The 15,456-nt window shown below is 39.0% G+C and overlaps 1 protein-coding gene across 10 annotated transcripts in view; it reads right to left on the bottom strand.

Moving 5' to 3' along the window:
- The window catches only part of ANKRD44 (ankyrin repeat domain 44), a 327,574-nt gene that overhangs the window by 113,937 nt on the left and 198,181 nt on the right, over positions 1 to 15,456 (bottom strand). For all 10 annotated transcript variants that reach the window (XM_043577389.1, XM_043577386.1, XM_043577384.1 and 7 more), the window contains exons 9-10: positions 12,013 to 12,091; positions 4,796 to 4,910 (exon numbers count right to left, since the gene is read on the bottom strand). In XM_043577389.1, the coding sequence (XP_043433324.1) occupies positions 4,796 to 4,910; positions 12,013 to 12,091 (194 nt within the window). The remainder of the gene's footprint in view (positions 1 to 4,795; positions 4,911 to 12,012; positions 12,092 to 15,456) is intronic.

Genomic DNA, 15,456 nt, shown 5'->3' on the forward strand with positions numbered 1-15,456 from the left:
TACTGTGATTGGCAGGGGCCAATAAGAACAGAAGAAAGGTGGACTTAATAGACAAATGATGTCTGGACCTGGGAAGGGCCAGTGATAATGCAGTATGCTGAACCTTCTATATGTACAGAATTTGGCAATAGTTGGCCTTTGTGTTGTGTGATGAGCTCACGGTCCCTCTATTGCGTTTGAAGCCACTGCAAAACCTCTACTCCCACAGCATGTACTGACCTCTAAAGAGTCAGCACCTTGGCCACCAAGACAACTCCATGGAAATGGTGATTGAATTTTGGCAAATTGTGCACTATCACATCATCCACTACATAGAGGGGCAGCAAGCTTCTTGCTGAGGAGCCTCACCTCCCGATCCAGATGGACAGAGTCTCATTTCCAGCCCCCCACAAGCTCTGTGACCGTGGGCAAGTAACTGAACCTCTCTGTGCCTCATTCACTTCACCTATAAGATGGCAATAATCATATCACTTACTCCATGGAGTTGTTGTGGTAATTGAAGGTAATTCCTCCTCAGAGTGAAACTTAGCATGAGTAAGCACTCATGAATGTTTGCTACTACTGTAAGCCTGTTAAAGTTGAGTGCTGTTTGCATGTGTTTTGTAATTTTTTTTGGATTTATTGATAAAATAGAGTCAAAAGCTTAAGGAGTTTCTATCTAGTCTTACGTTTATACATATTCAAGTAACACTATAATAAAAACAATTTGTCTACACTTAAGATCTGCAGACTCCCATGACCTAACTCATCGCTACACACCTTGCAATCTTCAGTAACCATTGCTCCTTCCAGAAACCCCACCCCCAGCCCTGCCATGTTCCACATATGTTCTGTATCCAGTAGCACCCAGCGATTATTCTGGCATCACACTTTGCATGCATGATTGTAACTGCTTGTTTATTTCTTGCCCCCAGTGGAATTATAAATTCCTTGAGGGCAGGGAATTCTGTAACCCCAGAAACGGACACAGGGGGTTATACTTCACAGACCTTCAACAAACATTTAGTGAATGAACAGATGTTGGAATCAGTTACCTGTGTAACTGTAATACCCCTAATTTTGCTGCGGTTGAGGCAGAAAAACACGTGAGAGCATAATCAGTAAGGTGGAAGACAAATTAAAATCCCAGAGAAAAGTGCCCCAAACCTAAAAAACTTAAAGAAGAAAAACCAAAGGGCTTTGACACCACATAAAGTTGCATGAGCACTGAGCCAAGTTGCAGAAGTGCTCTGACTTGAAGTTCAGACAAGGAAAAAGAATACCAAAAACATTCATTTGGCCCTAGAATGAGATTCAAATAAATTCATAAGAAAGTAAGGACCATAGCATTTGTCATATGGAGATCTTTTAAAATACATTTGGTCATATTGTTTGTGAGTGAGGAGAGGTTAATTTTCATAAATACGATTTGTTTGTTTTCTTATTTATAGAAGCAAATTCCTACTTTCCTTCTCTTTAATAAGCTACTCTACATAGATCTACAAGGAGCCCAGAGATCACGCAATGATTTTCCGGAGGCCTTTAGCAAAGTTAATCTTCTCCAACACTACTCCCACCTCGCACCTCATTTTGATATTCCCCCTCAAGTGATTTCTCTCCCCATGCACTACACACACACACACACACACACACACACACACACACACACACATACACCACAACACACATGATTGCAGCCTAATGAACCACAGTTTGCTGCAGGAGGTTTTGTTTTGTTTTGTTTTTAAGTTTATTTCTTTTGAGAGAGGCAGAGACAGCCCAAGCGGGGCTGGGGCAGACAGAGAGGGAGAGAGAGAGAATCTCAAGCAGGCTCTGCACTGTTAGCACAGAGCCCGATGCAGCGCTCGAACTTAGGAACCGTGAGATCATGACCTGAGCTGAAGCCAAGAGTCAGACGCTTAACCAACTGAGCCACCCAGGACCCCCCACTGCAGGGAGCGTTCTTACCCCCAGATATCCCCTGTGACAAAAGCAGATGTGGTTCTTTGGAGCTGGGACAATGTTTGCCTCAGTGGCATCCCCAGGACACAGCACAGTCAATGGAAGGAAAGGCTACTTGAACAACAATGCCATCTCTAAGGCACTTTAGCCATATGGTGTGTGTTTGCATAAAGTGAAGGCAAAATCAATACCCAGAAATGAACTTTGGGCTTATTGAGTAAATGTATTTTGGGAAATTTTAAATAAGTAGTGGGCCCCATTTATCCCTCATGTGGATCCAAATCTGAAAGAAAACCAGAAAATCATGGTTGTTTGGTTAAAACTCCCCAAGTAACCCTAAGCTGAAACAAAAGTACCACTGAAAATATTAACATATCACAGGTGAAGTGCATATGTCTAGATAGTCTACTTCTGCTTAATGAACACTGAGCATTTACAGTCTCTGGCTTTGGGGAGCCATGATCTGGGTCAGGACTCAGAATCTGGTAAGAGCACTCTTTCCACAAGACTGAACTGTTTCTTTTAGCTTGCAATATCCCAGTCAAAAAGGTCCTTTATTCTGAAAGGAGACAGCCCACTGCTCTTACTATTTGTCAGCATGTCCCTCTCTTTCCACCCCCCGCAGCCTCGCCCTGAGCCCAAGCCCTCGTCTTTTCCTCCCTGGACATTTGCAAGAGACTGCCACGTGTTTCTGGTCTGGACCACCTCTTGCACGTCCGGGCTATTGTCAGAGTGATCTTTCTCACATACAAATGGGATCATTAGACACAAACGTCCCTACATCCACTTAGACTTCTTTAACAGTTTCCGAATGCCTCAGAACAGAATCCAACTCCTTAGTGGGACATGCAAGGTCCTTCAAGATGTGGCTCTTCCTGCCTTTGCACCTAATTTCTTTCCATTCCTCCACACACCTCAGGTAAGCCAAGCATGGAATCTGCTTTCAACACATGCACATGCTTGTGCTTTTGTAAATACTGTTCCCTCTCCCTGGAATGGCCTTTCTTGCTTTCCCTCTATCTTTTAACCTCACACAGTTTTGTTCTCCTGGCAAACACCTATCCATCCTTCCTATTGCTGAAATGCCCCCTCTTTTGTGAAACCCACAGAGTCAGCCTCTCCCTGCCTATTCCCATAGCATGGTGCAAACCTCATAATACCGTAGTCATCTGCTCTGGATCTTATTCCCACCACTGGACTGGGGTCCCAGAAGGTCTCTGGAACCCACTGATGCCTTCCATGGACTATTTAAATTTCAGCTCATCCTCAAGCAAGATTTTCAATTCTGTTGCACAACACTTGGCAGATAAAATGGAATTCCTTACGTTACACTGTCCTTATATCGTTTTCCTGAACATCTAGTTTTTCTTTCCCACAGTCTCTGTGATCAAAGCTATACTCTTCATTCAGTCATTTAAAACTCTCTTTAATTTGGTTCTACTACATATCATTAAGTAATAAAACAAAAAACAGTTACTGATAGCTTCCTATGTGCTAGGCACTCTTCAAAGAGCTTTTAACATGGATTATCTTGTTTGATAATGTTAGCAGATATATTTATGTAACTCATACAGATATTAACCTATAGCAGAGAGATTTACTAATAATTATGTCCTTTAATCCTCATAACAAGCCCATGGGCAAGTACTATTATTACTTCCATTTTTGAAATGAGGAAACCAAAGCACAGAGACTTAAGACATTGCCTTAAGCAATGGCTCAAGGTCACACAGTTTATAGGCAAGGTAGCTTGGATTGGAGCCAGGTAGTGCCCGTGAAAACCTGGGCTCCCTTGCAACATGATTACAACTTCAGGGCAGAGAATCGTGGAACTGTACTCTTGTGACTCTCCTTCCTGCTTTCCTCCCTGCTCAGGATGTCTGCTGCCTTCTGCTCTACCCAAATCATTGTCATCCTTCAAAGCCTACCTAAAACTCACCTTCTGCTTAAAGGCTTTTCTGAAAACTTTGGCCACCTTTGAACTCTCTCCTTCATGGCTACACTCTATGGTATATAGTCTGCACCAAACATTTTGCCACTTAAGTCCTGCTTCATATAACTTTATTATATACTATCTTGCATGGTTCTTTGTCTTAAGAGGCCCTTGGGCCTCCAACAAAATTATGAGCTCCTTGAAGGTACCAACCAGGTGACTTATTTCTGAAATTTCCCATCGCACCCCACATCGTGACAGATTTATACAGCTGCTTTGTATATTCTTTTTTTCTTTTTTTTTTTAATGTTTATTTATTTTTGAGAGAGAGGGAGAGACAGAGCGTAAGCAGGGGGAGGGGCAGAGAGAGAGGGAGACACAGAATCCGAAGCAGGCTCCAGGCTCTTGAGCTGTCAGCACAGAGCCCGATGCGGGGCTCGAACTCACAAATCGCGAGATCATGACCTGAGCTGAAGTCGGATGCTCAGCCGACTGAGCCACCCAGGCGCCCCTGCTTTGTATATTCTTGTTGAATTGAAATGTAAAATGAAGTCAGGTCCCCCTTCCCAATGTAGCAGATTGACTCAACTGTACCCCATAATTATATCATTAAAACCAAGCAATCACCCTGAATAAAATTTGAATTTGTCCAATTATGTTTTAGCTTTCTGCTTAACTAACAATAAACATTGGAAGGAACAGAATATTAGAAAGTAGAGTTAGGAATAGAGTTCAAGTCCTCTTGGTTAAAACCACTGATGTAGCTGAAAATAAAATTGGCTCTTCCTTGCATCCATCATTTAAAGTCCCTTAATTCAGTTTAAATTTAATTTGTATTTAACACAATGGTACAGATCCACCTTAACCTAGATAAATGGAAATGATCTACTGCATGGCAGAATCCCTTTTGCAGTAACCTACTTGGCTGTGTCAGCTCCGCTGGTTATTAAGGTGTTAATCAAAAGCTCATGACCGTATCTTGCAGCCACATGGAGAGGAGTGTTGCCATCCTTATCCACACAGTCAATTTCACCTCCTGAAAGAGATGTTTTAAAACAGGATAACATAAGGATTCAGGTTGATTCAGACACTACATTCTGTGGTAGTCACTCCTGTTGTCCAAATGTTGATTTCTCTTCCCCTCTGTATACATCTCTATTCTGAAATACAAGAATGTCTTTACAGGGATCAGGTCACCATCTAAAGTAGTAGTGTTATTAAATCTACGTAGAGGGAAGTCTATTAGAAATGCTCTGGAAGAGTCTTTCCATATTGTCTTATTTAAAGATCTAAAATCCAGGGGCACCTGGGTGGCTCAGTCAGTTGAGCGTCCGACTTCCGCTCAGGTCATGATCTCACAGTTTATGGGTTCAAGCCCTGTGTCGGGCTCTGTGCTGACAGCTTGGAGCCTGGAGCCTGCTTTAGATTCTGTGTCTCCCTCTTTCTCTGTCCCTCCCCCACTCATGCTCTGTCTCTCTGACTTTCAAAAATAAATAAACAGAAAAAAATTTTAAAGATCTAAAAACTTAACAACTGAATTCCTGCTTTGAAGGAACAGTGTAATCAAATTCCATAAAATGTAATTCTGAAGATACATTCCATTTTACTTTTACCTGCTGATTAAAAACTTTACATTAAAACTTTATAAAACTTTTATAAAAACTTTATATTAAGCATATGAACCAACGAGAATAGAAAGTTCAGGAAAATATTTTACGTAGTTTGAGTATTTGGTTTAAAACATGATGAGTAAAATGAATAAATGCATAAACTATGGAATGAAAATGTCTACATTTATAAAAACTATCACATTAATCACCAATAGTCCCTTTAATAATACAGTATTTTCATTTATTTTATTTTGTCTTCTTTTCCCCCAGCTTTTTGTTTTACTACATTTCATTCTTTCTCTTCCCTTTTCATAAATATATATGTAAATACAGTCAGTCTATCTATTCACTTATTTGAGGAACCATTTTAAAATAAGTTAGACATTGTAACATTTCACTCCTGAGAACAAAGACATTCTCCTACACAACTACAATTCTATTAGTACACTTAAGAAATTTAATGTTGATATCACAATCTTATGTAACATACAACATATTCCAATCTCTCCAGTTATCCTCAAAATGCGTATTATAGCTGTTATTTTTTTTTAAGTCCAGGATTCAATAAAAGATTCTGCTACCATTTGGTCGTCATGTCCCTCTAGTTTCCTTTAATCTAAAATAATCCTCCTCCCATTCATTCATTCATTCATTCATTCATCTCCTATGTCATTGATATCTTTGGAGGCCAAGCCAGGAATTGTGTGGAATATCCTGCATTCTGGAGTTGTCTGATTATTTCCTCGATTAGATTCAGGCTGAATTTTTGGCAAGAACACCCCAGAGTTGATGTGTCCTTCCCATTGCATCTCCACAGCACACATATAAGGTCAGGATATTCAACTAGATGATGCAAATTTTGATTATGCGATGCGCACAGTTTCAGTTTGGAAAGATGAAAAAGTTCTAGAAATGGACAGTGGTGTTGGTTACACAAAATGTGAATGTAGTTAGCACCACTGAACTGTACAGTTAAAAATAGTTAAAATGGTAGATTTTTATGTTATATATATTTTAACACAATAAAAAAAGGGGGGGGCTTGATTACTTGGTTAAGGTGACACCCACCAGAACTCTCCACCGCAAAATGTCTTTTCCCCTTCGTAATTAACAAGCAATTTGTGGGTGGTACTTCAAGATTGTGCAAATATCCTATTTCCCAACAAAGTTTCCTGCGGGGATTTTAACATAAACAGGGAGTACTTTGCTCAAAAGTTACCTGAATTCTTTATTGTGGATGCTTATATTATCAACTTGATACATAGTTCATTGGATTCTGTTTCCGAAAATTTTACCAGCTTTTGATTTAATTTTACCAACATGTACAACATTCAAAGGTCAAAATTATATTCTTTAAAAGCCTCACTCTGATTTCCATCCCTTCCACTTCATTCTCAACCACATCCTGCACTAATCATTTCCATTAGTTTTGGTTTATGCTTTCTTTGTTTCTCTTGGCAAAAATAAACACACAGACTCTTTATACCTTGCTTTTTTAAAACTTAACAATATACCCTGAAAACCTCCTAAATATACTTTTACAAATCACTTCTTGGAGGTCTTCCTCATGTTTATACAGCCTTATTGTTTTCCATTGCATGGATATACTACTTATCCTGGTAGGGTGGGCATTTAGGTAGTAAATATCATTTTGCTATTATCAGGAATGCTGCAGTGAATAAACTCATGCATATGTTGTTTCCTATTTGTGGGGTGAATCTTCAGGGTAAATTCCTAGAAAGGGAGTTTCTCGGTCAAAGAAAGAACTGTGTAGTTTTGTTCAATTTTGCCATATTTCTTCCTTCAGGTGCTGTGCCATTTTACTGTTCACACGAACCACGTATGAGAGTGCCTTTTCCCCACAGCCTAATCAAGCCTTTGAATACCTGCCATGTGATGGAGGGAAGTACTATCTCAGTGTAGTCTTCATTTGCATTTCTCATAATAAGAAAAGCTGAGCATCTTTTCCTATACTGAAGGACTATTTATCTTTTTCCATGAACTATTTATTCATGGCTTTTGACCATTTTTCTAAGTGTGTGTGTGTACGTGTATAGTTTTTTTTATTCCTTGATTTTCAAGGACTCTTAAAATATGTAGGAGATTCACCATTTACCAGTAATACATATTACAAATATTTTCACCCTAGATTTTCATTTTTCTTTGTTTTTTACTCTGAATTTTTGGAATTCATGTCTTTTCTATTATACTATTTAATTTTGCATTGAGGTTAGAAAGGTTTTCCCCATATCCTGACAATAAACTGACACACGTGAAACTATTTGTAATACTGTCTCCACAGATACCTCAGAGCAATCCAGGGCCCATGTATCTAAGAACTGCCTGTAGTGGTTGCCTGAAAGTCCCCCCCGCCCCCGACCAGCCCCTAGAGCTGATCCAGGGAGATGAGAGAGGCAGATTCCCAGACTCCAGAGAAACCTTTGCTCTGGACAAATACTGCATCACTCCATGTCCTTCCCAGCCAAGAGGCACCAAACCTTTCTTAAGAAGTGTTACAGCCTCCGTGTTTATTAGACCCAAATATGTCCAATATTGGGTAGGGAAAGAAAAGAGTGAAAAATACTGGAAAAGGTAAGGGGCTGAGTTGATAAATTTCTTCCTGTTGTTACTACCATTTTATAAGTCAATTTAAAACTATAAACATATATTTAATTACTTTCCACATATGCATTTGTTGTCATTTAAAATATATTTCAGAAAAACATCTTAACTAGTGGAAAAATAAAGATTGTATTTGTTATTCAGAAATATGTTTTATATTAAAGTAGGACCTCTAGATGAATGAATTTCTATTTTATAGTTATTCCCCAAACCTTTCCATTTTCACCTGAAAATCTTTAAGATTTGCCTGGATTGTAAATTAAATACCTTTACAATTCATTTGATGGTTGCAAGTTAAATGCTGGTAATTGATTACTGATAATTAGTGAGGAAAATAAACATCCGTGAATTTAGAAGTATGCCAAGCATGTCAGAAAGGATAATTTATGCAGCATTATCTAAACATTCCTCTGAAGTTAGTTTTTCCTGCATAAATAAAAAATGGTCATCTTATTAAATTGCCTCAAAAGTATTGTGAGCCAAAAGGTCAAAAATCTCACAATGAATCATCCTAACCTATCACTTGACTCTTCCTTTTTAAACTCTATTTTTAAAGCTTCCATGAAGCAAACATCACATTTGAACTCTTGTAACCTGCTGCACAGCATCTGAGGCAGCTGCCTAGTGCAAATGGCTGGATCACATGCCTCCCGGTATCACATAGTGTCACACACTGGCTGGGGCAACATACCTTCAGACAACAAACAACGTGATTGAACCTCAGAGGTAGTCCGCTACCACTTATAAAAATAAAAGAGGTGTGTGTGTGTGTGTGTGTGTGTGTGTGTGTTTTCTGTTTGTTTCTCTTTTTGTTCTTTTTTCACAACTGTCTCACCAATGCTGAATGATCCTGGAAAAACAAAGTTATGAAGAACTAATAACTCTTGACTAGAGAATAGTCAGGGAAGTAGAGAAATGCCGTACAAAGTCCAAACACCAGGGTGATGTAACAAAACAAATAAATAAACACAAAGAATGTTCCTCAGGAGTATGCTCAGTTGGTTTAGGGAGCCAACTGATGTCCCCACGTGGGACCAGCATTCCGAGTCCGGTTGTGCAGTGACCCATTCTGGAGGACAGACACCAGGTCCGGGGGTGTGAGCCTCTGGATTTTTCCCAGAAGGAAGCCAGCAAACAGAAGGAAAGAAAAGAGCTTCCTATTCTTCTCCCTAAGGGCATTTTTGAAAATGTCAGATGGAAGAACTCACAGTTCTCAGATGTGTAATGAATGCAAAGAATTGTCAGCTGACAGAAGAGAATGGCAAATCATCCTTCCACAGGGACGACTCTACTCCAGATATGTGACTCTTAGAGTAAATAATTCAGGTTAAAAAAATTTTTTTTAAATATGCCACTGTGTGGGGCACCTGGGTGGCTCAGTCGGTTAAGCGACCAACTTCAGCTCAGGTCATGATCTCATGGTTTGTGAGTTCAAGCCCTGCGTCGGGCTCTGCGCTGACAGCTCAAAGCCTGGAGCCCATTTCAGATTCTGTGTCTCCCTCTCTCTCTGCCCCTCCCCCACTCACGCTCTGTCTCTCTTTCCTTCAAAAATAAATAAACATTAAAAAATTAAAAAAAATATATGCCACCGTGCATCCAGAGATGCATTTGTAAGTGTAGTGCTTGAGAGTTCGGTCTCTGATGTTAGACTGGCTGTGTTCCAATCCCTGTTCCTCAACAAACCTGCCATGTATCCTGACAGAAGTGACAACCTCCATGCCTCAGTTTCCCCATCTTTGAAATGCGGATGACAACAGCACCTCTTTCTCATGGGGTGGTTGAAAGGATTTATGTGGAGTGCTTACTCAAGCACCTGGCAGTGTGAACACTTAATGAACATTAGCTGTATCATTATATATAATGGGCTATGTATTATTGCCACCATATCTTCATCATTTCAGGCCCCTGGACCCCACCCAACTCACAAGTAAGATTCCAGGTCAGCCAAGAATGAGGCTCTGAACAAGCTCCTTGATCATAGAAGACAAGAGATGGGTTCTCTTTCAGGTCTCATCGCAACTCAAAAATCTAGCAACAATGTCTGGAAAGGGCATGGAAGTCTTTCAAGTCCACTGGAATGGCTTTTGGAGAGGTCAAAACAGCCAGCAACACCCCCATACTGCTGTCAGCACACTAACGTTACACAGGGAGATGCGTCATGGGCTTGATATAAAGGAGATGGTCAGTATGGTCTGGCCACAGGGAAGGACCTGTAGGAAGGCAGTACGCACAAAGAGAAAACTTACTCTCTCTTTGATCTGATCACTGGTTCTTGAATATGCTTTAACAAGAAGCAAAGCTTTTTATACCAAAGAAGTAAGGCCTATTGATTAAATTCAGAGTAAATTTTATTTTTTAAGTTTATTTATTTATTTTGAGAGGTGGGATCAGAAACAGAGAGAGGGAGAAAGAGAATCCCAAGCAGTCTCTGTACTGTCAGCACAGAGCTCAATGTGGGCTCAATCTCATGAACTGCAGGATCATGACCTGAGCCAAAATCATGAGTTGGACGCTTAACCGATTGAGCCACCCAGGCACCCCAAATTCACACTAAATTTTAAAAAATGGATCCAAAAATCACCCTGGTTTTATTTATTTTTAAGGCAGTGGACACTATTTCTGAAAAAACAGTTGAGAAACATGTGTGATGAGGAAAGTGTGAGAAAGAGAGTTTCGAGGGTCACTCCCCACCTCCCCTTGTTTACTTCAAGCAAAACAAAACAACTAATGTGGCCCTTTCAATAAACTGAATGTCAAAGACATACCTCATATTTCAAATTAGAATTAATGGGTGTTATGCAACTAATTTTCATTTTATCTTCCTTTGTTCACTGGAAACCTGTCAGGGTTTATTTTTCCCTATAGTTACACTGAAATGCTTATAAATTTCCTTCGCTCTGCTGCAGATATTTTGCTTCCTAAGCGTAATTTTCCTGGCTGATCTTCCATCCAAATGTCAAATGACTTTTTGGTTTTACGACTTCGGTATCTAAGATATAACATAGTACCACCAACAATTCATCCAAAGTTTTTAAAGATGAGAAAAAGACAGGTCCAAGAAGTTGACTAATGCCAAAACTTTAAAAAGTACAAACGTGGGTCAACTAAAGATAGTTTAGGAACTGCTGAACTTACCTGGAATATCAGCATAAATTTTGCACTAAACCTGTTTTTTATTTTTTTATTTTTTTATTGTGTCTAAGATTTGCTAAGAAAGCAGTAGTTCTACTGTGGTCAAGGTCAATCCACTCACAGATGCTGGCCACAACCCATAATAGTATTATAAACCATAATGTGAAGTGATACTCCCTAGTACTTTGGCTACAGAGACAACCCAGTGGTTCAAGTACACCTTTCCAAGTGAGCCTGGAAAATTACTAGGTTACGTGACTTTCCAAGGTTTCTATCAAGCCTGTGACTTTATCATCCTTTATATCAGGCACTTAATTGCTTTTCTTCTGAGTCATCTCATTTTTCCTACCTTTGTCCAAGTAGCTTAAAGAGGTTTAACTTAGCAAACTATGGTGAATTCTAAAACTTAAAAATAATACGATTTGCTGCTAGAAAATGTATGATAGTTATTTGTATTAGATTCTGAGTGAAGAATGCAGGACCTTGAGCCCATACAAGGACATCATTTCCAGTTTCGAAACTCATATGTTCTTTGACTGACTGGGAATTAACTGAGAAATAGTGGCTTTATGTTCTTGCTCCTAAGCTGGATGGTGATGATATGTCTGATAAAGAGCTTTTAGCAAAGTGCATCAAAGGATGGTGTAAATCTAAGCTTCATAAAATAGACCATTATCTAAAACAGAGCATCATCATTCATGTCCAGATAACTGACAGACAAGCTCAGATCAGGACACTGTTCAAAAAACAACACTGCGGAAGAATCTCTCTTACCATTCTGAATGAGAGTTTGTGACCGTGTGAACCTTCCATGGACAGCTGTCATGTGCAGTGGACTTTTGCCATCTTTACTCTAAAAAATGAGGGAGAGAGAAACACTTGATCAGTGACACCAATCTGAAACATCCCTATGAATACTACTGCCAATGCCTTGAAAAAACCAATTTAATTTTTTTTAAATATGATAAAAAATTATAAGAAGCCAATGATAATTTTGAAAGCAAAAGGTAAAATATATATGAAGCCTCAAGTGACTGCATAACATTGCATTTTATTTATTTTCTTAAAGTTTTATTTATTTTTTGAGAGAGAGAGAGAGAGAGAGAGAGAGCATGAGCACGTGCCTACAAGTGGGGGAGGGACCTAGAGGGAGGGAGGGGACAGAGGATCTGAAGTAGGCTCTGCACGTACAGCCCAATGTGGGGCTTGCACTCACAAACTGTGAGATCGTGACCTGAGCTGAAAGCAGATGGTTAATGGACTGAGCCACCCAGGCGCCCCAAGAAGTGAAAATTATTTTAGAGAGGAAATGTGAAATGTCTAGTTACACTGATAATTTTTAAACTATCCTGTTTCCAACCGAAACAATCATCCAAAATGTTTTTTTCCTCTCCTGTGATTTACTGATGAAGACGGTTTCCTCAAAGGTGGCTTTTTTTTTCAACTTTTGTCAAAAGTACATGAGAAAAGACAAATGATGTGTTAACTGGCTTGGCCCTGTTTGACCTAACGTTGACTATGCTACTATAAATGACTGTAACTCTCAAAACAGACTTGGAACCCTCCACCATTTCCTATACTCGAATTCCATAGCACAACTTTTTATTGTTCCAAAACAGAAATGCATGCTTCATTTAACTCATTAGAAATCACAGGATTACAACATGCAATGGTTTAACAAATTGCCATTTTAATGATCACCCGGAAAGGTGCTGAATTTACACAGTCTTTATTATTCAAGATATAAATGATAGAACTCCTGGATGGAGATTAAGCAAAAACATGAAAAATGTACAAAAATCTATATAGCCATCATTATTATGCCAAATACCAAAGTCCTACATATTTATTAAGAAATAGCCATTTATAGGAATTCATCTGAAAATAATAATACCAAAAAGAAAATATTAAGTATCCCCAAAGGACAGAATGTATCCTTTCATTCAGGTATTGTTAACAAAAAAAAAAGAAGAGAAAGAAATACATGTACTTTATTTTTCTAAGTCTCAGAAGGAACATTTTCCAAAGTCTGAGGTTAAATATGAGATGTCAAAAATGCAAATTCATTTTTGAAATGAAACCCATATACCTGTGCTTTAAAATGCACTGTTGGTAGGAATGCAAATTGGTGCAGCCACTGTGGAAAACAGTATGGAGGTTCCTCAAAAACTTAAAAACAGAAATATCACATGATCTAGTAATTCCACTATGGGGTATCTACCTAAAGAAAATGAAAACACTAATTTAAAAAGATATATGCACCCCTACTTCTACTACAGCATTATTTACAATAGCCAAGATATGGAGACAACATAATTGTCCATCAACAGATGAATGGATAAGGAAATGTGGTACATAAACACACACACACACACACACACACACACACACACACACAGGAATATTATGCAGCCATAAAAAGGCTTTAGACTGTGGGCTGGAATAGCTTATAAAAACCACAAGGGTTTAACAGAAGAATTTTTATTATATCCCAAAAGTCCATCCCTTAGGAAGTAAGAAAGGAGTTATGCACACTCTGTGCCAAGGAAAGAGTTAATCAGAGCAGTAAGTGCATCAGTTGAAAAATAATCTTTATAGTGAAAAGTCAACAGGAAGATGGGAGAAAAATAGGATCCTTATATGATTATAAGCTGAGTCAGAAAAGATTAAGAAAGGAAGATGGAAGTAAGCTTGAGGCTTTACTGAAATGATATTTTTAGAGGAAAAGGATCAGCAACCAAGAGAATAAGGACACAATTGCAGAAATTGCAGAGTTGACATCAACTTGTCCCTAGGTGGTGCTATTTCTTTAAATTTTGCTCCAATATTTTCTCTTAAATTTAATTGAAAACATAACTAACTAGCATTTAGTTAAATATATATAAAACCATAAATATTTCAGTGTTTAGATAATATCTTTTTTTTAAATTTTTTTTTTTCAACGTTTATTTATTTTTGGGACAGAGAGAGACAGAGCATGGACGGGCGAGGGGCAGAGAGAGAGGGAGACACAGAATTGGAAACAGGCTCCAGGCTCTGAGCCATCAGCCCAGAGCCCGACGCGGGGCTCGAACTCCCGGACCGCGAGATCGTGACCTGGCTGAAGTCGGACGCTTAACCGACTGCGCCACCCAGGCGCCCCTAGATAATATCTTTATAAATATTTAGCTAAGAACTTTTCTGCGTCTAGAAAATAGCTTAAAGGCTGCTAACTACCTAAACTGCAGCCAGAGAACCAAAGCAGAAACAACTGGTTTCTGTATCTTGCCATTGACAATGCTGGTTCCATTTCAGGGACAGAAAACACTGCACCCTTTTCTCCCATGGAGTGGTTGTGCATTTGGTAAGGGGACAAATAAATAGGGCAACCAAATTTTCATAAAATACAAACGACAGCTATATCAGATCAATCTTTGCCTGGGTTCATCAACCACTGAGTCCAGTCCTTAGCTGATTCTTCCCCCTTAGGGATATGGTGGCCGGAGGTAGGGCCAGGAAGCATTGAGAGAATCATGGCAGCCATTTGGGAACAATTATGTTTATATGGCATGGATGTAAAGGGAACTTGCTATTTCAAAAAGCCATTGGAAACTAATGAAGGTCCAATCGATAATACTTTTTATTTAGTCTTTACAAGTTAGAACTCAGGATACTCAGGTTGAGACTAGGGATCCTACTGAGTTTCATTATCTGCCTGAGAAATCTGTCACACTGGGTGTTTGTTGTTACTGCTGCTGTTTTAAGAACTTCAGAGAAGGATAAAACATTCTTTGCATTCTCAAAAGAGAGGATATGTTCAGTTCTTCCATTTATTCAAATCTCTGCTTTTATAAGATTTTTTCTTAATTCCTAGTCTCTTTCCTATTTCTAGACTCATTTCCCCATTGTAGTTAGTGCTTGGAAAATTCTGTTATTTTGAGAATTTTTTTTAATTTAAGCCAGAAGCCCTTCTATTGATGTAGGCATGGTTCAGCCACGCTCACGAAGAAAAACTAATAAAGATAAAGAATATTTTATAAACATTAGTACTCTTCCAGGACAGAATGAAATATCCTTCACTAAATGGGGTATCTCAATTTCCTTGACCACCATTCTCCTGAGAAATCCTTTCATTTCTTTCACTTTGAATGCCTTCTTTCCTCATCCTCCAACATCCCCCAAACCCTCCCTAAACCCAGACATTCTTACTACCCAGGAACTTGAAGGCATTGTGTTGTC

The sequence above is a fragment of the Prionailurus bengalensis genome, chromosome C1 (genome assembly GCF_016509475.1).
Source record: "Prionailurus bengalensis isolate Pbe53 chromosome C1, Fcat_Pben_1.1_paternal_pri, whole genome shotgun sequence".
Taxonomy (NCBI): Eukaryota; Metazoa; Chordata; class Mammalia; order Carnivora; family Felidae; genus Prionailurus; species Prionailurus bengalensis.